The 23,168-nt window shown below is 49.1% G+C and overlaps 1 protein-coding gene across 7 annotated transcripts in view; it reads left to right on the forward strand.

Annotated features, from left to right (window-relative positions):
- Window positions 1-689: 689 nt before the first annotated feature.
- MFN2 (mitofusin 2) overlaps window positions 690-23,168 on the forward strand; it is a 30,781-nt gene continuing 8,302 nt past the window's right edge. The window contains exons 1-14 of one of the 7 annotated variants that reach the window (XM_040263457.1): window positions 1,116-1,157; window positions 2,129-2,311; window positions 2,422-2,560; window positions 2,970-3,037; window positions 7,290-7,468; window positions 14,104-14,239; window positions 17,040-17,202; window positions 17,842-17,966; window positions 18,903-19,011; window positions 19,124-19,231; window positions 20,581-20,734; window positions 20,906-20,973; window positions 21,116-21,237; window positions 22,685-22,811. In XM_040263457.1, the coding sequence (XP_040119391.1) occupies window positions 7,294-7,468; window positions 14,104-14,239; window positions 17,040-17,202; window positions 17,842-17,966; window positions 18,903-19,011; window positions 19,124-19,231; window positions 20,581-20,734; window positions 20,906-20,973; window positions 21,116-21,237; window positions 22,685-22,811 (1,287 nt within the window). In that variant the 5' untranslated portion in view covers window positions 1,116-1,157; window positions 2,129-2,311; window positions 2,422-2,560; window positions 2,970-3,037; window positions 7,290-7,293. Of the gene's footprint in view, window positions 1,158-1,846; window positions 1,888-1,925; window positions 2,078-2,128; window positions 2,312-2,421; window positions 2,561-2,952; window positions 3,038-7,289; window positions 7,469-14,103; window positions 14,240-17,039; window positions 17,203-17,841; window positions 17,967-18,902; window positions 19,012-19,123; window positions 19,232-20,580; window positions 20,735-20,905; window positions 20,974-21,115; window positions 21,238-22,684; window positions 22,812-23,168 lie in introns of those variants that run through there. The other 6 variants (XM_040263453.1, XM_040263460.1, XM_040263454.1 and 3 more) reach the window with 6 other exon arrangements.

Below are 23,168 nucleotides of genomic sequence, written 5' to 3' on the forward strand. Positions count from 1 at the left end.
GAAGGTATTTTCATAAACAGAGGACAAAACTAAATATAACAAATGATGCCCCTGCGGCTCTTATATAGGTAATTAGCAGGTATTTAGGAGCTATGTGGCAGAAACAGTGAATGAAGACCAAATAGTTATTATTATAAACCACAATATCACAGCGAGCCAGTTGTGTAATTTTAGATTTTTTAGTAGCCCCATTTTAAATAGTAGAAGGGAACAGGTGAACTTCATTTTAGTAGTATATATCATTTAACCCAATTTATCCAAAAATACTATATCATTACACACAACATAAAAATATGAGATAGTTGACATTCCTTTTCCTACTGAGTCTTACACATCTCAGTTTACACTGGCAACATTTCAGGAGCTTGCTTGTGGCACATGGCTAGGGGCTACCATACTGGAGAGCACAGCCTTGGAGCCTTCTCTGCCATCGCTGAGGCCACCAGGAACCTGTTTACTGCTGTGTCCCAAGGCCTGGCACATAATGAGGCCTGGTGAGCTGCCATATGTGAGCTGGGGTAATCTCCCCTCTTAGCCAGCTGGGGCTGCTGTGAAGGTTAGAACGATATACCCTGGGTACCCTGCTCAGTGACTGTGGCTATTCTTACTTCCTCAAAGTCAGTTGAAGGGCGGCAGGCTCAGGCGTGCTTCCTGAATTTCTCTTGAGAGCTCTTCTCTATAATTACCAAACGCAAGCATGGATTGCAGAGCAGACAGGCTCTGGCTCTTGGGGTCGGGCTCTCAGGCAATAAACGAGAAGAGAAGAGCGGGAACCTCTAACCTACGCCCTTGGTTTCTTTTTCCCTTGACAGCTCGTGGCCCCGCCCACCCCAGCCCTGACCGGCCCCTGGCGGAACTACAGCCCCCATGATGCAGCGAGAGTCCCGAAAGTACGTCATCGGTTTGGGACGCCCTGGCGGTGAATAAGAGCGCCGAGGAGCCTCTCCTGGAGCTGAGCCACCTGACCCCTGACCCATAAGGGTTAGTAGGGTGGAACTCACTGAGCTCGGAGTCCACCGACTCACGGGGACCAGAACGGCGAACCTGCGACGGCTAGTGACGCGCTCGTCCTCCCTCCTCCTTTCGCCTCTGGTGGGAGTGGCGCTCGTTGGTGACGTCGGGGGTATGATGGCCGCTGGGAGGCTAGGAAGGTGAAGGTGAGAGGGCGAGTGTGTCGGGTGGTGGGGCCCGACCCGGCCTAACAGGGCGAGTCCTGGATACCCCAGCGTGGGCCGGTGGGACGCCGGGTTCCCGAAGGCTCAGGATCCGGGCCGGCGGGCGTCCCCGCGCTCCCGCTTTGCCGCCGGGCCCTCCGCGGCCCTTGAGGAGGGGGCGGAACTCGGGGTTCGGGACTTGGGGGTGGGGTCTCCTGAGGCTTCTTGTCACTCCCCCGCCTTCCCGCTTTCTCACCCTTCCCCGCTAGATTCTATTCTTGCTCTTTCCCCATTTCTTGTCCAGTTCTCTATATTTGCCAGCATTTAGTCAGCACATGATAGGTGCCCATATTCATCATCGTAGGCGCCTCAGTTTGGGCACTTACTGCCCTGGCAGTTGTCGCTTTACTTGTTTGGCTTGTGGATGGACGGTAAGCTCCGTTGAGGGCAGGGGCTGTTTTTTATCCATCGCTAACTGTAGCTCCTAGCACGCACGCACACATATGTGCATATACGCGTGCACACACGTACACACACACGTGCACACACACAGACAAGGCAAACAGAAAATGTACATAACTAGCTGCTTGGACGCTTGAAGCCAAAACTGCCCATTCCCATTTCCATCTGTTGTGAGCCTTGATTGCCCTATTTCTTTAATTTCTCTATCTGTTCTCTTTCTCTCCTCCCAGAAAGGGCTCTGACTGTCACCCTTGCCATCCCCAAGAGTGAGGTGAGCCCCCTCCACATAACTGAAAACAAGTGAGGCTTGCAGTCAATGGGAGGGAGGCCATATCTCAGTTCCAAGCTTGGCTTCTTAACTCGCGGTTCATAAATCTTTAAATATTCCAAGCCTGTCTTTGCACTGTGGAATTGAGAGTCAAGTAAGACATTTTACAGCATCTGACAGATCGAGGCCTTCAGTAAGTTCCACTTCTCTGTCTCAACTCCACCTTCCAGTCTCTGGTCCTCAGTGCCACAGCCCTCAAGCCTAGTCCTTGAACTGGTTCTGCCCTCTCCTGTGGTCCCTCTGGATGTGCTTTTACCAGAGTCCCAGCACATGGCTGAACACATGTTTGTGCACACCCAGGCGTGGCCCTGAACCCGTGGGTTGTTTTTCCCCAGGGCACTTCCTCACCTACCCCCCCAATACCTCAGTGAGTAAACTTCCCTCGGGGATGAGTTTGTTTGGCTTTTTAAACCTAATTAGACTTGTTTGGCACCATTTTTTCCCTCTCCCTGCTGACTTGTCCCTTTGCTTTTCTAGTAACTCGGAATTGGCGGAGTCATTCAGTAGCCATCTTCAACCTGAGACAGGAGGGAGGAGAACTCAAATTCTTTTCCTCTTTTTGACCCAGCCCGTGTTCATGATGCCTACCCTGTGAAAGTCTCTCACCATCGGAAAAGTAAGTGGTGGCCGAGACATCTGGCACCCTGGAATTGTGTGGAGTGGAAAGGGGTGTACTCTGCTGGCCATCTAGCGCCGAATCTCTTGGACAGGGGTCTCTTGAACAGAGCTGGATTTTTCCAACCTGTGTTGGAAAAAACTGTCTCCTTTCACATGATTTTACTGGTTGCCGAGAAAGTCCGTTTAAAGATTGACAGTTAAAAAGATGGCTGGGATCTCTGGGCTGCCTGAAGAACGAGTCTCTATCTCCCTCATTTGTTCTCTGCTGTGCTGGCTCCTCTGTCCCCTTCTCTGCCCGCCGGAAGTTGGGTCACTGGCTCTTTATCACAGTTCTTCTAAGAGTCTCCTCTGCCTCTTTACTGTGTATACTCTTTTGTTTCAATTTCTCAGCTTTTCCTCTGTTCCAGTTGTACCAGCAGACGATCTGTGGATCCATTTTATTTTCCCTGCTAGGAGTCGCTGTGCATGAAACTGGGTAAGGAGGTGGTGTGGACTCAGGGACTGTGCTTGGGATCCAAACACACCTTGGAGTGAATTTTGTGGCTGCTGTCCCTGCACCCACGGCACCTAATCCTCCTCCACTAATAGCCCAGGTTGAGGCTGAGCTTTTCAGTACCTGCAAGTGCTAGTAGCATTTTAGAATTGGTTTTAGTTTAGTATGTGTTACTACTATGCCCCCAGCAGTTCTTTGTCATGGGAGAAGGCGACTACTAGGATGAATGAGGCTTTTCCCAAAGTATGATCCTTCTCCTGTTATGTAGAAGGTTTTCTTCAGATAAGTTTGTGAAATGCATCATTAAATACAGTTAAGTGAGAGTTGTTACAGCAAGCCTTCCTTCCCACAGTCTTAGTTGTGCTCGTGTGCTATAGTGCAGGGGGAGACTGTAGAATGTAGTGTTTTACAAATTGATTCTACTGTGGAGTCCTGTGTGTATGGAACATTGGCTGCATTAGAGTTCTGTGGACCACACTTTGGAAAATGCTAGTGTTAACTCTCTGAAACCATGACCTCGGGAAGCGCTTTGAGGCAGTCGCAGTAGCTTGATGGGTGCCACTTGGTGGATAGCTGATACTGGAGCTTGACTCTGGCCCAGCTACGCCTAGGGGACTGGCTCCGCATGTCTGCTGTGAGCCCTGTGGTCAAGTAGGGGCTATCGGGGCTTTCCAGAGTAGGCTCAGGAACCAGCTGCTTCCCCCGATTCTGAAAGCCTAGGAAGCCAGCTGGTGGAATCCCAAGATAGTGGGACCCAGTCTTGGAGTGTGTGTGTATTTGCAACTGTGGTCCATTTGTGCACATATGTATGCCCAGCTCACTCTTTGGAAGGATTACATCCTGGAATCTGACAGATTTGATCAACTCTCTTGACTCATTGAACTCTAAATACTAAGAAACAGATGCTTGGCCAAAGCTGCTTTTTAAGAGAAAAGTAAATACATGTATCCCAGGTTTAGAAGGGTAGAAGGTAATTTCCTTTAGGGGCACTCACTAACTCAAACCATGTCTCTCACAGCTGTGGAGGAGGAAAGTAGAAATGGAAATAGGTCACTGCTCTGTATCAGAGGCTGGCTTTCTAGAAGCTCACAAATTAGATGGTGAGAAAGTGTGATTTAAAAAATCCTGAAAGTCTGGTAAGGTTGCGTGGGCTCCATGCAGATGTCAAGGAAGGCTTCATGGAGGAGGTGACACTAGAGTTGGGTCTAGAAGGACAGGAGGCGTAGGCCAAATGGGTGAATAAGGGCAGAGGATTCCAGGCTGAAAGCAGCATGTGTAACACAAACATAGACTCTCAACTCAGGCATGAATAAGGGCAGAGAAATTAGTTTGGAGGGGTTGGTGGTAGGGTGCACCTGGGAGGTTCAGGCATGCAGCTACAGGCTGGGGAACGTGAAAGCAGGGCAGCCCCTGGACAGGCTGCCATCTGAGCAGACCAGGTGACCTTGGAGCACTCGGCTTTAACTCACGTGCATGCTGTTGAATCTTGCACTTACTGAACACTAACACCTCTGGCGTCATATCCTTTGGGCTTGCAAAGAATGAGCAGAACTTGAAAACGCCTGTTCCTAAAAGCCCCACTGATATCTGGGAACTTGCTGCCTGCAAGCAAGTCACTTCTGGGGTGGGGCACTACTGAGCCTCACCCCTGAGCAGACCTGTGCCTCGATCCCTATGGCAGCCATGGGCTGGCTGTGGGCGTGCTGGTGGTAGAATTGCGTCTGCTCGCCCCTGAAGGCTGCCTGTTCCAGGGGGAGTCCTGTGATCTTGCTGGTAGAGTTTATTACTGTTGCTGTTTGATAGTATGTAAATCTACCTTTGAGCTTGTGCCATGTCATCTTTCATCTTCTCACGGACTCTGCATGATATCTCGTTTGTACACATGACAACTCCAAGGCTCTGAGGTTTAAACAGCCCAGAAACAGCACAATCACGATTTGAACCCAGCTCTCTCTGATTCCAGAATCTCATCTGCAGCGCCAGCTACCTTGTTCTCCTTCTGGTGACTTTCCTCTTCTGCTTACGTGTATCCCTTATGTCTCTAAGAGTCTTTCCTGCTGGGCCACAGGAAGCCTGATAGCAGTGTACTCTCCTTTTCTGCTTTGGAGGAGCCAGAGGTATTTTCTTCCCCTTCTTGGAGTGATGCTATCTCTCTTTTATCTCTTAATTCTATGTATTTATTTATTTTTGGCAGTGCTGGGTCGTATTTGCTGTGTAACGGCTTCTCTTTAGTTGCAGCAAGCTCCTCTCTAGTTGTGGCACTTGGGCTTCTCATTTCTGTGGCTTCTCTTGTTGCAGAGCACAGGCTCTGGGGCTCACGGGCTTCAGTCGTTGCAGCTCCTGGGCTCTGGCTCAGTAGCTGTGGAGCACGGGCTTAGTTGCTTCTCAGCATGTTGGGTCTTCCAGAACCAGGGACAGAACCCTGTCTCCTGCATTGGCCAGTGGATTCTTTACTGCTGAGCCACCAGGGAAGCTCCATCTGCTGTCTTTCTTCCTTTTTTTTGGTTTGACAATTCTTTGTTTATTTGGCTGCGTCAGGTCGTAGTTGCAGCAGTGGGATCTTGGGTGTGTCATGCAGGATCCTTCGTTGCAGCGCTGGGACTCTCTAGTTGCGACCTGTGGGCTGAGTTGCTCTGTGGCACATGGGATCAAAGTTCCCCAACCAGAATTGAATGTGCGTCCCCTGCATTGCAAGACAGATTCTTAACCACTGGACCACCAGGGAAGTCCCTGTCTTTCTTACTCATGCCCTTGATAGTAGGTGCCATGCTAAGAAAATCTCACAGCTGTGGTATATTCCTAAGGAGGAAGGCAGAAATGAACACACAGTCACTTCTCTCATTTCTCCAGAAATCTTGAACATTGAAAAATAACTTGTAGGTTTAGATAAAACATGTGGGTTCCCATTTCCCTGTGGGTCTCTTTCTCCTCACTTTTTGGGATGGTTAGTTCCTAAGGGCTGGTTTTCAGTTATTAGGAATGTTTGGTTTTTTTTCTGCTTCTCAGGAGCTGGTTCAGCACGCTTTGGCAGTTTCTCTGTAGGTTCACTCCTGGGCAGTACCCTGTCATCTCCCAGATAGAGTGTGTGCCGGGTCAGGTGGAGAGCAGGTGGCGCTGTGATTAGGGTGGCAGGGGAGGGAGGGACCGACAGGGAAGTGCTGAGTGTTGAGGAGGGCATATCCAGGCGTACACAGCTGTGCACACCGCCCTTTATCCTTGGAAAGGCCTTTTTCCTGGGACTTGCCAGGGTTTTGAGGGCTCTGCTGAAGAAATGGCGCTGTGCGTGGTGGGGACTCTGAGGAACTTTGGTTCAGGGACTGCCAGCTGCAACTGGGGACCACCTTCTCTAGTCTGTCTGCCTCTTTTGACTTTGAGTAAAGATCTCTAGGACTCTGGAGTTAAGCCTCATGCCCCCTAACTTGTTACTGCCATGTGAAAAAAACAAAAATAGGCCACAAAGATGTATATGTGACTGAGGATTGAGTAAGGGCAAAAGAGCTACCACACAAAAACAGACTGGGGTGATAAGCAGCTGTTAACAGTGCCTGTTGTAGAACTGTGAGGTTGTGGACTTTTTCCTCTTTAGTTCCCACATTTTCTACAGTAGACACATTTATAAGGAAAAGATAACAGTAAACATTTGTAAGTATAAATTGTAGAAGTAGACCACGTTCATTTGAGGATCAGCCCTCCTTGCCATCCTCCCCACTGGGAACCAAAGATAAAAATAAAAACAAAGAAACAAAACCTGATAGGATTTAGGGCCATCAGCACTGGGCAGCAGAGTGGCCAAGGAGGGGGGTGGAAGTACCTGACCTTGAGCATCACTTTGCTTTCACTGCTCTGAGTGTTCAGTGCCTTTTCTCAGCAGGTGATGTATAGAAAATAAGTGCGATTTCTGTCATTCTTTTCTGGCTAAGACTCAGAGGAGGACATCTCTGTATGTTACCTTGTGGTTCCCCCATCTTTCTCTGAGGTGGGTGAGGCAGGCCTGTCCTTGTTCACCCAGCAGGGAACAACCAGAACTGGACCCGAGGTCCGGGCCCTGGCTGCCCACACTGATAGGAAGATGGGCCCAGGCGGTCCCTTCCTGGTTTCGAGACGCGGGCTCTGATCTCGCTGTCCGCAATCTGGTCCTCGAGGGCCCATGTTCTGGACGCTCGCAGGGCGCTCGCACTCTTCTGCACCCCAGCAAAAGGTCCCTGGGTTCGCTCACATGTCTTTTCTCTCACAGCGCGATGTCCCTGCTCTTCTCTCGATGCAACTCCATCGTCACAGTCAAGAAGGATAAGAGACACATGGCTGAAGTGAATGCTTCCCCGCTCAAGCACTTTGTCACCGCCAAGAAGAAGATCAATGGCATTTTTGAGCAGCTGGGGGCCTACATCCAGGAGAGCGCCACCTTCCTGGAAGGTGAGACGGGCACCCTGCTTAGCCAAGCCCACTCCTGTCAGTCTTAGTATATAGGGGGCAGAACTGGGGACAGGGAGGTACAGCCCTGCCCTTGACAAGCTCACACCCAGGTGGGTTGTCGCCTTCAGTGGTACTCTGCTCCTGGAATCACGTGAAACTGGGCTCCGGGGAGACTGGGCCAGGGAAACACAGGACCCATCCTTGAGAATTCTACAGATTCTGCTCCACTTAATCATAAGGGGTGGGTGAATCGTATCCTCACCTGAGGGACAAGCAGACTGAGGTTCTGAGAGTCACTGATACTGTGGAAGTGACATAGTGGACTGTACCTAGGCGTCTCTTAACTCCAAAGTCCAGGTGTTTTCTTTGGCCTAGCCTGGCTGCCATTAGTCCCCCACCCTGTGTCTGGGTGTTGGTTGTTCCTGACCAGGGTGTTCTCTCTCTGATATTTTTAGATACCAGGACTTTGAATAAGAAACTTGCATCACCGGCACCTTTTACTCTAGTTACTAATTTGAGCCCAACCTTAATCCTCACTCTGTCAGCAGAGAAGGACTGGTTCCCAAGGCCCCACTCAGTCTTAGCACCAACTCCAGCTACTGTCGTCTCAGACTCCCTGTCTAGAAGGCACACCTTGGCTCCAGGCCCTGGGGTTATCAGTGAACAGCCAGGAGCTGAATCTTCCTTGGCCTTGGTTTCCTCATCTGTGACAGAGGAGCTTAGGGGAGACCAGGGGTTTCCTAATTCTAGTCTGCAGAGCTCTAGAAGTTTAGTGGGAATGCCTCGGGGACACGCCACTCTCTGCTTGATGCCTTGACCGGGAGCAGCTTGGCTTTTGGTTGGCTGACATGTCAGGCTGCTCCTTTAGGCTCTCTCTAAAGAAAGGAAGTAGTCCCAGTACTGGGGTCTGAACATTCGTCCCTCTGTGTTCACGTGTTGGAATCCTCAGGCCTAGTGTGATGGTGTTAGGAGGCGGGGCCTTGGGGAGGGGTTATGTCATGAGGGTGGAGCCCTTGTGAGTGAGATTAGTGCTCTTATCAGAGACCCCATAAAGCTCCCTCGCCTCTTCTGCCACATGAGGATATGACTAGAAGCCTCCCACCTGGAAGAGGGCCCTCACTTCACCAGGCTGGCACCCTGATCCAAGACTTCCAGCCACCAGCACTGCGAGCAACACACTTATGTTGTGTCTAAGCCTCCCAGTTGTCATGTTTTGTAAGAGCAACCTGAACAGACTAAGCAGGGACTCTTCATGCCCTGCCCTCAGCATGGTGCTTAATGCAGGAAAGGTGTTCCCAGAGAATTTGTTCAGTTTGAATATCTGAATTTCCAGGGTGAAGGATTGATAGTTGAAATGATTTCTGTCTAGTATCTGTTTAGCACTAGTTCTGGTGTGCAGAGATGGGACAGACCAGGCCACTGTCCCCTCTGGAGCCAAGACTAATCCTCTGTGATGCTCTGACTCACTCCCATGGTTCTGTGGAGGAACACGTGGTTCATAATGAAGATGTTTGTGTGATGGCATCAGGAGTGGGTGTTTTGATTTCTCTTTTTGTGAAAACAGGAGGCCTCTCCTACTGATGGGCCTCCAGGGAGAGAAAAGCACTGGGGTGATTCTGAGATGTATTTGGGATGGTCCCGGCCAGGGGAGGAGAAGGCTACTGCCTGGGACTGTTCTCTAAAGGGCAGTAGCAAGAGCTTGTCAGCTGATGGCTTTTTTTTTTTTTAATTTTCTTTCTCCAGTCACAGGCTGGAGAGCCAGCTTCCTCTGGGGCACATTCCAAAAGCCACACCCATGTGCCCACTTAAGGGAAGAATGTCGATGGTCTGAGAGGGGTTACCAGTGGGCGTGGGGAGGCCGCGTTGGCACCAGCTACAGGGGACACTTACTGGGTGGCTCTGAAATGCACCTGTCATGCTCTGGGTGCCATGGGAATGTTCTCAGGGCTGGGACCCGTCAGCCCAGTGGTTCACAAGTGCCTTAGTCTGTTTGGGTGGCTGTAACAGAAATACCATAGACTGGGTGGCTTGTAAACAACACAAATTTATTTCTCACAGTTTGGGGAGGCTGGAAAGCCTAAGACCAAGGCAGCAGCAGATTTGGTGTCTGGTGAGGGCTGGCTTCCAGCTCTCACATGGCAACTCATGTAATCACATAGCAGAAGGGGCTGGCTACTTCTCAGGTTTTCCTTTCTAAGGACACTAACCCCAGGCATGAGGCTCCATCCCTATGTACAGTTGACCCTCAAATAACATGAGTTTCAATTGCACAGATCCACTTATGCATGGTTTTCTTCCCATAGTAAGTACTGCAGTTCAGTTCAGTTCAGTCGCTCAGTCATGTCCAACTCTTTGTGACCCCATGAATCGCAGCACGCCAGGCCTTCCTGTCCATCACCATCTCCTGGAGTTCACTCAGACTCACGTCCATCGAGTCCATGCTGCCATCCAGCCATCTCATCCTCGGTCGATCCCTTCTCCTCCTGCCCCCAATCCCTCCCAGCATCAGAGTCTTTTCCAATGAGTCAGCTCTTCACATGAGGTGGCCACAGTACTGGAGCTTCAGCTTTAGCATCATTCCTTCCAAAGAAATCCCAGAGTTGATCTCCTTCAGAATGGACTGGTTGGATCTCCTTGCAGTCCAAGGGACTCTCAAGAGTCTTCTCCAACACCACAGTTCAAAGCATCAATTCTTCGGCACTCAGCCTTCTTCACAGTCCAACTCTCACATCCATACGTGACCACAGGAAAAACCATAGCCTTGACTAGATGGACCTTGGTCGGCAAAGTAATGTCTCTGCTTTTGAATATACTATCTAGGTTGGTCATAACTTTTCTTCCAAGGAGTAAGCGTCTTTTAATTTCATGGCTGCAGTCACCATCTGCAGTGATTTTGGAGCCCCCCAAAATAAAGTCTGACAGTTTCCACTGTTTCCCTATCTATTTCCCATGAAGTGATGGGACCAGATGCCATGATCTTCGTTTTCTGAATGTTGAGCTTTAAGCCAACTTTTTCACTCTCCTCTTTGACTTTCATCAAGAGGCTTTTTAGTTCCTCTTCACTTTATGCCATAAGGGTGGGGTCATCTGCATATCTGAGGTTATTGATATTTCTCCCGGCAATCTTGATTCCAGCTTGTGCTTCTTCCAGTCCAGCGTTTCTCATGATGTACTCTGCATATAAGTTAGAGAAGCAGGGTGACAATATACAGCCTTGACGGACTCCTTTTCCTATTTGGAACCAGTCTGTTGTTCCATATCCAGTTCTAACTGTTGCTTCCTGACCTGCATACAGATTTCTCAAGAGGCAGGTTAGGTGGTCTGGGATTCCCATCTCTTTCAGAATTTTCCACAGTTTATTGTGATCCACACAGTCAAAGGCTTTGGCATAGTCAATAAAGCAGAAATAGATGTTTTTCTGGAACTCTCTTGCTTTTTCCATGATCCAGAGGATGTTGGCAATTTGATCTCTGGTTCCTCTGCCTCTTCTAAAACCAGCTGGAACATCAGGGAGTTCACGGTTCACGTATTGCTGAAGCCTGGCTTGGAGAATTTTGAGCATTACTTTACTAGCATGTGAGATGAGTGCAATTGTGCAGTAGTTTGAGCATTCTTTGGCATTGCCTTTCTTTGGAATTGGAATGAAAACTGACCTTTTCCAGTCCTGTGGTCACTGCTGAGTTTTCCAAATTTGCTGGCATATTGAGTGCAGCACTTTCACAGCATCATCTTTCAGGATTTGAAACAGCTCAACTGGAATTCCATCACCTCCACTAGCTTTGTTCGTAGTGATACTTTCTAAGGCCCACTTGACTTCACATTCCAGGATGTCTGGCTCTAGGTGAGTGATCACACCATCGTGATTATCTTGGTCATGAAGACCTTTTTTGTACAGTTTTGTGTATTCTTGCCACCTCTTCTTAATATCTTCTGTTTCTGTTAGGCCCATACCATTTCTGCCCCTTATCGAGCCCATCTTTGCATGAAATGTTCCCTTGGTATCTCTAATTTTCTTGAAGAGATCTCTAGTCTTTCCCATTCTGTTGTTTTCCTCTATTTCTTTGCATTGATCGCTGAAGAATGCTTTCTTATCTCTTCTTGCTATTCTTTGGAACTCTGCATTCAGATGCTTATATCTTTCCTTTTCTCCTTTGCTTTTCGCCTCTCTTCTTTTCACAGCTATTTGTAAGGCCTCCCCAGACAGCCATTTTGCTTTTTTCCATTTCTTTTCCACGGGGATGGTCTTGATCCTGTCTCCTGTACAATATCACGAACCTCATTCCATAGTTCATCAGGCACTCTATCTATCAGATCTAGTCCCTTAAATCTATTTCTCACTTCCACTGTATAATCATAAGGGATTTTAGGTCATACCTGAATGGTAAAGTGGTTTTCCCTACTTTTTTCAATTTAAGTCTGAATTTGGTAATTAGGAGTTCATGATCTGAGCCATAGTCAGCTTCCGGTCTTGTTTTTGTTGACTGTATAGAGCTTCTCCATCTTTGGCTGCAAAGAATATAATCAGTCTGATTTCGGTGTTGACCATCTGGTGATGTCCATGTGTAGAGTCTTCTCTTGTGTTGTTGGAAGAGGGTGTTTGCTATGACCAGTGCATTTTCTTGGCAAAACTCTATTAGTCTTTGCCCTGCTTCATTCCGCATTCCAAGGCCAAATTTGCCTGTTACTCCAAGTGTTTCTTGACTTCCTACTTTTGCATTCCAGTCCCCTATAATGAAAAGGACATCTTTTTTGGGTGTTAGTTCTAAAAGGTCTTGTAGGTCTTCATAGAACTGTTCAACTTCAGCTTCTTCAGCGTTACTGGTTGGGGCATAGACTTGGATTACTGTGATATTGAATGGTTTGCCTTGGAGACGAACAGAGATCATTCTGTCGTTTTTGAGATTGCATCCAAGTACTGCATTTCGGACTGTTTTGTTGACCATGATGGCTACTCCATTTCTTCTAAGGGATTCTGCAGTAGTAGATATAATGGTCATCTGAGTTAAATTCACCCATTCCAGTCCATTTTAGTTCGCTGATTCCTAGAATGTCGACGTTCACCATTGCCATCTCTTGTTTGACCACTTCCAATTTGCCTTGATTCATGGACCTGACATTCTAGGTTCCTATGCAATATTGTTCTTTACATCATCGGACCTTGCTTCTATCACCAGTCACATCCACAACTGGGTATTGTTTTTGCTTTGGCTCCATCCCTTCATTCTTTCTGGAGTTATTTCTCCACTGATCTCCAGTAGCATATTGGGCACCTAATGACCTGGGAATTCCTCTTTCGGTATCCTATCATTTTGCTTTTTCAGTGGTCCACTGGAGAAGGGAATGGCAAGCCACTTCAGTAAGTACTGCAGTAGTACACAATCCGTGGTTGAATCCGTGGATGCAGACTGTGGATATAGAAGGGCATGCATACAGAAGCTGACTAAATTACATGCTGATTTTTGTTCGGAGGATTGGCACCCCCAACCCCCGTGTTGTTCAAGGGTCAGCTGTACCATCACACTGTCATCACACGGGGCACGTAAACATACAGTCCACTGCAGCCAGGGTGTCCTGAGGGGCGGACACCCGTCTGCAGTCCAGCCAGCTCAGGACCTTCCTGGCACAAGTGCTGGATGGGAAGGGGACAGGGTCTTTCTCAGTTGCTCCCATCTGTCATAATGTGTTATCCAGCCACGTGGCAAGGGCCCTGGGGAAAAGCAATGCAGTGATCTCAGGATCCATTCACTTAGCAGATACTGTACCTGCTGAATGTAGGATGTGGGGGTCAGACAGCTAGGCCCTCACGTGGTAGGTGATGCACACAGGTGAGCGGGGCAGTTACCTTATGCTGAGACAAGGGCTAAGATGCAAGAAGTCCAGGGTGCTGCGGGGATGCAAGCCAGGAGGACCTGACTCAGGTTGGTGGGATCAGGGCAGGCTAAGTGAGAATGAGCCAGAGCACCCCGAGGTGGCGTGTTAGTTCTTCGGAGGGGTGGGGTGAGGAAGCACTAAACGAAGCCTGGAGCGGTGGTGAATGTGGGCATGTGGTGAGGCAGCGTGCAAGGCAGAGGTGCCCGAGACCCAGCTGGAGCGGTGGGTGGGGCCAGGTCAGGCAGGGCCTCGGGAAGGTGCACAGTGACCCAGACTCAGCCCTGGCCCCGCTGTGTACTAGCTCTGATGGGCACACGACGCAGATTAAATGAGGCTGTGTTTGACCAGAGCAGTGCCTGGCATATACTGAGAACTTGGTGAGTGTACATTAAGTACAAATATATAAGTAAATGATGGCAGTCAACATTTGCGTCTTCATCAGATACCTGCCCCATTCTTGGCACTTCGGTATTTTAATTCAGTTAATCCTTTCTCCAGCCACATGAAGTAGGTGCTGTTGTTATCTCTGTTTTAAAGCTAAGGAAATTAAGACCCAGGAATGTTCATTTGCCTGAGGTCATAAACCCAGGAAGAGGTAAGAACCAAACTTGCACTGGAACCCTGCAGTCTTTATTGCACTGGGGCCCACAGGAGTCTGGACCTCCAGCTGGGGAACAGGGTCCTGCAGGGGTGGGTTCCGCCATCCAGACTGGGACTCTGGAACTCTGACGGTGGGCTAAACTGTTTTCAATCTGCACCTGCAGAAACCTACAGGAATGCAGAACTGGACCCAGTTACAACAGAAGAACAGGTTCTAGACGTCAAAGGTTACCTGTCCAAAGTGAGGGGCATCAGCGAGGTGCTGGCCCGGCGGCACATGAAGGTGGCTTTTTTCGGCCGGTGAGTCTCGAAGTCCTCATGCCTTCTTTCTTCCCAGCTGGGAGAGAGGAGGCATGCTCTTTGTACTGGATCCGACCACCCCAAGGCAGGGAAGCAGGCAGCACACCACAGAATTTGGCGCTCTCCTTTTAATTTTTTTATATTTAGCAGTGGTAAAATAGACATAACAAAGTTTCCTATTGTAACCTTTCTTAAGTGTACAGTTCCGTTTTGTTAAACACATTCATATTGTTACGCAGCTGTCACCACCACCAGTCTCCAGAACTTCCCCTGGAAAACAGAAACGTACCCGTTAAGTAACATCTCCTGGTCCCTTCTCCCCCACCCGCTGTCAACCACCCCTCTGCTTTCTGTCTGTGAATTTGCTGACTCTGGGAACCTCATATAAGTGAAATCACGTCTTTTTGTGACTGGTGTATTTCAGTCAGTGTAATAGCCTCCAGAATCATCCATGTCATTACATTTGTCAGAATTCCCTTCCTTTTTAAGGCTGAACAATATTGCATTGCATGTATATTTCATATCTTGTTTATCCATTCATCCCCAATGGGCACTTGTTGCTTTCCCTTTCTGATTACTGTGAACAGTGCTGCTATGAACAAATATCTGTTTGAGACCCTGCTTTCACTTCTTTTGGATACATACCCAGAAGTGGAATTAAATTGCTGGACCATATGATGATTCCGTTCTTGAATTTTTGAGAAGCTGCCCACCATATGGTTTTCCATAGCGACTGTACCATTTTAATTCCCACCAGCAGTGCACAAGGGTTCCAGTTTTTCTGCATCCTTCCAATACTTATTTACTGTGTTTTTTTGACAGCCATCCTAATGGGTGTGAGTTAGTAGCTTTTACAGTTTTGATTTGCATCCCCTAATGCTTAGTGATACTGAGCATCTTTTCATGTGTTTGTTGTCCACTTGTATATCTTCCTTGGAGAAATGGCTGTTCAGGTCCTTTGCCTACTTTTAAACTGGGTTGTTTGGGAGTTTTTGTAGTTGTTTTGTGATTTTTTGTGTGTGTTTTTCAAGTTGTAGGAATCCTGAATTTCCTTATCAGAGATATGATTTGTAAATGTTTTCTCCCATTTTGTCGGTTACCTTTCCACTCTGTTGACTGTGTCCTGTGATGCACAGTTTTTTATTTTGAAATAGTCCAATTTAGTTATACTTTTCTTTGTTTATACTTTTGACATCATATCTAAGAAACTACCAATTCCAGCGTCATGAGGCTTTCCCCTCTATGTTTTCTTTTAAACGTGTTATACTTTTAGCCCTCAGATCTCTTTGTTATGCTTTGAGGTCAAGTAGGCACCTCTGGAATGTTTCCTGCAGTGCCAGGGAATTCTTCTCCAGTTCTCAGTGGGCACTGACTGGTGTCCTGCATAGTGAACTTGGTTCTGACATTCTACCAGGAGGTGACAGACCCTATAGGTTAAGAACTTGGTGCACAGATAGCCCACTTCAGATGCCATTCGGACACCTGTGCTTCTGATCGACTGGCTATAAATCAGAGGTTCCCACAACCTCCTCCTCGAGTTTAATCTGCTTGAGCAGCATTCACTTAGGTTACTGGTTTGTTATAAAGGATTTTATGAGGGATACAGATGAAGAGGTGCACAGAGGGAGGTCTGGGAGGGTCCTGAGCAGGGGAGCTCTGTCCCTGTGAAGTACAGCACACTGCCTTCCACCCTGAAGCTCATCAGATCTCACTGTTCAAGAGATTGATGGGGCTTAATCTACAGCCCCCCTCCTTCCTTTTCCTGGAGGGTTAGTGGGTGGGGCTGGAAGTCCCAACCCTCTTATCACTTGGTCCATCCTGAGGCTGTGTGGGGGCCCCACCTTAGTCACCTCATGAGTGTAAACAGGTATGCTCAGTAGGAGCTTCTTATGAGTAACTAGGGACACTCCTATCACTCAGGAAATTCCAAGGAATTGCCAGAAACTGGGGACAAAGACCAAATATATTTCTTCTTAAACCACAGCACCTTTAAAAAATTAAAGCCCAATATAGGTTGCAAAAAGAGTCAGACACGATGGAGCAACTAAGCACAACAGCACAGGGGGATAAAAAGGCCTCAGATAGGTTGGATGCTCTGCACACAGTGGTAGCCTGAGGAATAGGCACTCTGCCCCTCTGCCTGTCATCACCTTGGGGTGTCCTTCAACCTGGGCTGTCGTTTTTCATCTTCGCCTCAGAACTGTGGCCCTGGCTTTGGTGAGCTAGAGCTGATGAGTTTGTAGAGTGGAGCTGTTTTAAAGAAAAAGAAGGTAGAAAAGGGGGTGGCAGGCAGAATGCTACCATAGTCTACCCTGGAGCAGACCCTTATCAGCTGGGAGTGATGGGTGGGGCTTCATGTTCAAGAGGAACCTGGTGCAAGAAAAGCAGCAAAATTTGCCTTCTGTAGAAAAACTTCGGAGTCATTCAGCTGAGGTCACTTAGACGGAGGAAGACACCCTGGGGTGAGTCAGTGGCTTCTGGTAGAAGAGGAGAAGTGGGTTAGTCTTCTGAGTCAGACAGGTGGTCTCCTGCATGATGCTGACAGCCTCATGTTGAGGGGGCTCACTCAAGGGCAGGTAGTGTCTACATGCTGGCATCACACCACGGGAGCCCCTTATAGTTGCTTTGCCATGATGAACCAGGGCATGTCACACGCACAGGCCACCAGGGTTGTCCATCCATTTTCATAGGCACAGAGCTGATGTCACTATAGAGGACAAGGCTTTGGACTTCCAGGCTGTCCCTTCTTAGTGACAACCTGCGATGCAGATGGTGGTAGCTTCACTGGGTTTCCTTGTAGGACGAGCAATGGGAAGAGCACCGTGATCAATGCCATGCTCTGGGACAAAGTGCTGCCCTCCGGGATCGGCCACACCACCAACTGCTTCCTGCGGGTGGAGGGCACAGATGGCCACGAGGCCTTCCTCCTCACGGAGGGCTCAGAGGAGAAGAGGAGTGTCAAGGTGAGGGGGCCCTGCTGGCCTGGCTTTTGGCCCTAGTCACACTGGTGGGTCGAGTCTGGGCTGAGACCAACCAGTGGGTCTCTTGGGCCAGGACCCAAGGCGCCTCTAAGGAGGGGGCAGTGTCCCTGTAGTGGAGTTTGGGAAGCCCTGTCCTAGTGTGGCTGTTTAGGGAGTGTGAGAGCTTCGGGGAGGTTCTGGAGCCTGGAATTCATAGTCCTTGTGAATTGCTGGGCAGGCCTTTTCTCTTTGCGATGCACAGTGTGTATGCGTTGTTCCTGGGAGTGTTGCCAGAGAGCGATCCCTGCATTTGCTCTGTGATTCTGGTGTTTAAGCTCAGGGCTCGCATGCTTTCATTTTTCTGAGAGCCAGCTGCACTTTGCGTTGGGACCAGATGCTCGTTTTGGTTCATAAAGAATTAATTAATGCAGAGCAACATCCAAGAGAGAAACTTAACGGAGGAGTTAAGGATAGTTGGTTCTTGCTAGCAGCTCCCAACTCTTGACTTTGTATGCATGAAACGAAAGAGGGGTAGCAGATTGGCCTGCGGTCCAGGCCACTGTCCTGGGGCTAGGCTGCACTGGTCTCCAGCCTAGAGGCTCTTCCTTGACCCTGATTATCTTCTGCCTCCACCCCCATCAGACGGTGAACCAGCTGGCGCATGCCCTTCACCAGGATGAACAGCTGCATGCCGGCAGCCTGGTGAGTGTGATGTGGCCCAACTCCAAGTGCCCGCTTCTCAAGGATGACCTGGTGCTGATGGACAGGTAAGAGGGCAGGTGCCTCCCCAGGAGGTGCAGACGGGGAGGGGCCCAGGTTTCCATTTCTGGGTCCTCCAGGCCAGTGTCCCTGAGGTCATGTTGTTGCTCTGCTGAAGTATATTACTTTTTAAACCGGCTTAACCACATCTTCCAGCCTCGTGGATTTCCTTCAGGGTCTGGTTATTGTATCATCTTGGCAGGCATCAGGGCCCCGAAGATCTCCCAGTGATGGTCTGTGAAGAGGGATAGGAAGGATGCTTGAAACTGGGGAAGGTTCTTGGCCTCAACCCAATGTTAGTATGTTTATTGGAGGAGGGGGTAGAGCTTGTTCTTGATGAGGTCCCTGTTGTGTTTTATTTTTCTCAAGGCAACACTTTGCTCCTGCTTTGTGGACAGGCTATAACTATACCAAGAAATTTGGTATGAGGTGCTTGCTGGACTCAGATGAATGTAGCACTTCACCTTAATTGTGTACCCGCAAAGTGAAATGCAGGGGCTTCCTATGGGTAAAGAACCTGCTTGCCAGCGTAGGAGATGCAGGCTTGATCCCTGGGTTGGGAAGATCACCTGGAGGAGGGCCTGGCAACCTACTCCAGTATTCTTGCCTAGAGAATCCCGTGGACAGAGGAGCCTGGCAGGCTACAGTTAGTCCATGGCGTCACAAAGATTCAGACACAACTGAAGCGACTTAGCACGCACACGTGCATGTACAAAGTCAAATTCAGATCTTTAGGTTTTCATATAAGTGATAGATGCATATGACAAAAAACACATTTTCGGAGAGTCTGGAAGGATATGAGATGAAAAATCAGAATCCCTCCAATAAGGGCGATTTCCCTCTCCTCTGTAGCTTTCTCTTCCTTTGCCTGCTGCCTCAGGTCTGTTCAGAGCAGGAAGAATAGGGCCCCCGGTCTGATGATGGTTTACCCCTGTTGCCTCCAGCCCTGGCATCGATGTCACCACAGAGCTGGACAGCTGGATTGACAAGTTTTGCCTGGACGCTGATGTGTTCGTGCTGGTGGCCAACTCGGAGTCCACCCTGATGCAGACGGTAACCCATCCTCTGCCTTTGCCCACAGTCCCAAGATCCAGCCAAGTGGGTGGGCCAGCAGGCCCTTGGCTGGCACAGCCCCTCCTTCACTGAGGTCTTTCCCCTCATCCAGGAAAAGCAATTCTTCCACAAGGTGAGCGAGCGCCTGTCCCGCCCAAACATCTTCATCCTGAACAACCGCTGGGACGCGTCTGCCTCGGAGCCTGAGTACATGGAGGAGGTGGGCGCCTCTTTTACTCATTAACTTGGGGAATGCCACCCTGTACGTCTACCTAGACTCTCTGCGTGCTCTCCCTGGCCACTTCCCTGAATGAGTTTCATCACTAAAGTTGTCCCATGAGGTGTTTGGGGTCATTGTGGGACCACTTCAATTCTCCCATTCACTTCCCCGGACCCCTCTCCTCTTTTTTTTTTTTTTTTGGAGTGTAACTGCTTTACAATATTTTGTTAATTTCTGTTGTACAGCAGAGTGGATCAGCTGTAGTATATGTGTATCCCCTTCCCCTCTAATCTTCAGAAGGCTTTTCTCCATGCTGAGAGGCCTCCACACCACATTAGCCAAGCCCTTGCTTGGGACCAGGGCTCTCCTTAGTTCTTGAAGAATGAGTCAGAGGCGTAGTTTTGAAAGGCATCCAGGAAAGAAGCTTAAAAGAAGAGCAAAGAATAACTGGTTCTTAAAGCTCAGAATGCTTTACTTTTTATGGGTAACATGAAAGAAAAAGGAGTCACAGGTGCTATGGGGCGATGATCAAGTGTGTAGTCAGCAGATGCTGGGCAGTGTGACTGATAAACTCCCTAACATACCCTAACTAACCCAGGTAAATCCTAACCTGTGGGCTGGGTGTAATAGATGGAGCTGTGCAGAGGATGAGATCTGTTCACCTTGAGTAAAGGCCTGGCATGTGGAAGGTGTCCACCGGAGGCTGTTGTCACTTTGGAGGTACAGCAGTGGATCCCTAGGGCTTCAGAGCCAGGAGGGATTTTTGGGTGGTACCCTCTCATTCAATAAACAAGGCCAGGGAGGACTCAGCTTGTCAGTACAGAGTCCAGGTGTGGGTTTCTGTGTTTTTTTTTTTTTTTTTAATGTATTTCTAATTGGGGGAAAATTGTTTTACAATGTTGTATTGGTTTCTGCTGAACAACAACAAAGTCAGCCATTATCATACATATATCAACTCCCTCTTGAGCCTTCCTCCCTGCCCCCTCACAGGTGTGGGTTTCTTAACCCCCAGCTTCCTTTCCTTCGGGGGCACCAAAGGGAGACTTTTGTAGGCTCTTAACAAGGCAGTCTGGGGCATGTGTAAACATTTCTGCCTGTTGATGCCTCAGGTGTCTTGGACAGGCTGCACCCCAAGGAACCCTGTGACTTGGGATTTGGCGGGCCCGGTGGCTGGAGGACAGATGGTGGGAAATGATCACTGCGTGTGTGTTGATACCTTCTGAATCCTGAGCCGTGTGACTAGATTGCCTGTACTCTTAGAAAAGAGGCCACCGGGGGCCCTGGGCTCCCTCAGGAGGGCCCCCTCACGCCCCACCTGGTCGTACAATACCTGTCTGCTTGGGCTCTAGGTGCGGCGGCAGCACATGGAGCGCTGCACCAGCTTCCTGGTGGACGAGCTGGGCGTGGTGGATCGGGGCCAGGCTGGAGACCGCATCTTCTTCGTGTCCGCCAAGGAGGTGCTCAACGCCAGGATCCAGAAGGCCCAGGGCATGCCCGAAGGAGGTGATGATGGAACCAGCTTTTCTTGCTTTTCCCTGACGCTTGAGACATTGGGTCTTGTGCTAAGTCAGCCGGTAGAAATAGTTGTGAGAATGAGGTGGTGAGAGGAACCCTGGGTGAGAAGCTCTTGGCTGCCTGAATTCTCTCTGGACTAATGTGGTGCACTTCTCCTAGGGGGCGCTCTTGCAGAAGGCTTTCAAGTGAGGATGTTTGAGTTTCAGAATTTTGAGAGGAGATTTGAGGTGAGCATGAGCCTTTGATCCTGTTGTCTGGAGATTCTGTGCCTCCTTGGCGCTCCCCGGCCACGTCCCTGGCAGTTGAATGCCGGAGGCTGGCTCTTGGCTGGTGGCTTCTGCCTCCCTTGGCACCTCTTGTCTGTTCCAGGAGTGCATCTCCCAGTCAGCTGTGAAGACCAAGTTTGAACAGCACACGGTCCGGGCCAAGCAGATCGCGGAGGCCGTCCGCCTCATCATGGACTCTCTGCACATCGCAGCGCAGGAGCAGCGGTAAGAGCCCAGGAGCAGACTAGCGGAGGGAGCGTAGCCATGACTGCCTCACCCTCGTCTGAGGCCAGGCCCAGGGCCAGAGCTCAGCCAGCAGAGCAGGGTCTCACGGTTTCCACCAGACCACGTTCGAGCCACAAGGAGCAGCCAGTGAGGAGATTGTGGGGCATCTGTCTGTCCCACCGGGTCTGTGCAGTGAGCTTCCCTGAAAGTCTGAGCTGCCAGCCTTAGTTCAGTGCTACGCCGAGCACTGCAGCCATTCTCAGGGCCAGAAACAGAAAGCACTTCTTCAGAATACCTTTTTTAAGGACTGCCCTGGTGGTCTACTGGTTAGGTCTCCGAGCTTCCACTGCAGGAGACGCAGGTTCGGTCCCTGGGCAGGGAATTCAGATCCCACATGCTGTGCAGCATGGTCAAAAACACGTTAAAAAGAGAATTAAAAGATACTCTTTTTTGAGAGATTAAATATATGAGAAAGTACAGAGAATAATATACCTTGTTTCCATTGCACACAGTTGATAATATTTGTTTTATTGTCAGAATATAACGAATAAAACACAGAAAAAAACTGTTGAATACTCTTTGATTCTTCAGTCCCTGCCCCAGTATCCCTCTGCCTGCTCCTCAGAGGTAACTGCCATCATGAATTTGGTGTGTAGTCCTGTCATTCATTAAAAAGTACTTTTTATGTCAATCCTGAAGAATGCACAGTGTTTCTCTTCATGTGTTTCAGATGTACAGGTACGGGAGCATGCAACACCTGGCTTTGCTTTTCACTCAGCGTTGTTTTTACCCTCTGTCCTTGTTGATGCCTATAGTTGGAGGTTAGGAGTTTTTGTTGAGATAGAGCAGTTCTCAGTTTCCTGTAGATTGATCTTTAGATTTCATTATTTTACTGGTGGAGACCCTGCTGCTCTGGACACGAATTTTTGTGTCCCCTGGTGTGCATCTGCTAGAAACTAGCATTAATTTCTGGAGGTGGAGTGTTCCGTCTTGGGGTGTATGCATTTCAACTTTACCCAGTTTTACCCGTGGCTTTCTGAAACATCTGGCCCTGTCTGTGGTTCCACCAGCAGTATATATTGGAACTCCCATTCCCCAACCCTGATCCGTACTTCAGACTTGGTGATTTGGGCCAGGCTTCTGGGTATTGTTGTACATCTTTTTCTCTTTTCTTTGTTTACTAGTGGACTTTTTTCTATATGAATGGCAGAACTTGTTCTAAAGTTCCTGAAAAAGCACCCTCCCCTGTCTGTCACCACCACATCCTCCAAATTTGGAAAACTTAAGAGCGAGTTGTTGGCACTGTCTCTCCCTCCTGCCTGGGAATGGGAAGAGCAGGCCCCCAGGGTGTGCGTGGAATGCCAGGATCACAGCCAGGGCCCACACAGATTTCTGGTGCCTCCTCTTTTCCTTGGCTTAGTTGGGTAACCAGGGCTCTTTTTCTCAGGGTCTACTGCCTGGAAACGCGTGAAGAGCGGCAGGAACGGCTGAGGTTTATTGACAAGCAGCTGGAGCTCTTGGCGCAAGACTACAAACTGAGAATTAAGCAGATTACAGAGGAAGTCGAGAGGCAGGTAAGAAGCGGAGGAGGAAGGACACTGGGGAGATTTGGACTCCGAGTAGAGGCCAAGCACTCAAAAAGTGAAAACACAGACATCCTATTCCTTGGGGGCTTCTCAGCCTTCCAGGAGAAAGCCATAGCCCTGATTCAACAATGTCATGCCTCCTGGGGTTTGCTGTTCCATCGTGCGACCCTGAGCAAGTCCTCCTCCACAACTTAGATGAGTTTCAGTCAGCCAATGTCTAAAACCCCTGAATTCAAAAGCTTTTAACTCTGTAGACCATCTGTGGACACTGCAGATTTGCAGGGAGGCAGATCCAGTCTCCTGGAGCCTGTTAGACTCTCCTGGTGCTGTGGAGTTGAACCACAT

This window comes from Oryx dammah, unplaced genomic scaffold, assembly GCF_014754425.2.
Source record: "Oryx dammah isolate SB20612 unplaced genomic scaffold, SCBI_Odam_1.1 HiC_scaffold_21, whole genome shotgun sequence".
NCBI classification, from domain to species: Eukaryota; Metazoa; Chordata; class Mammalia; order Artiodactyla; family Bovidae; genus Oryx; species Oryx dammah.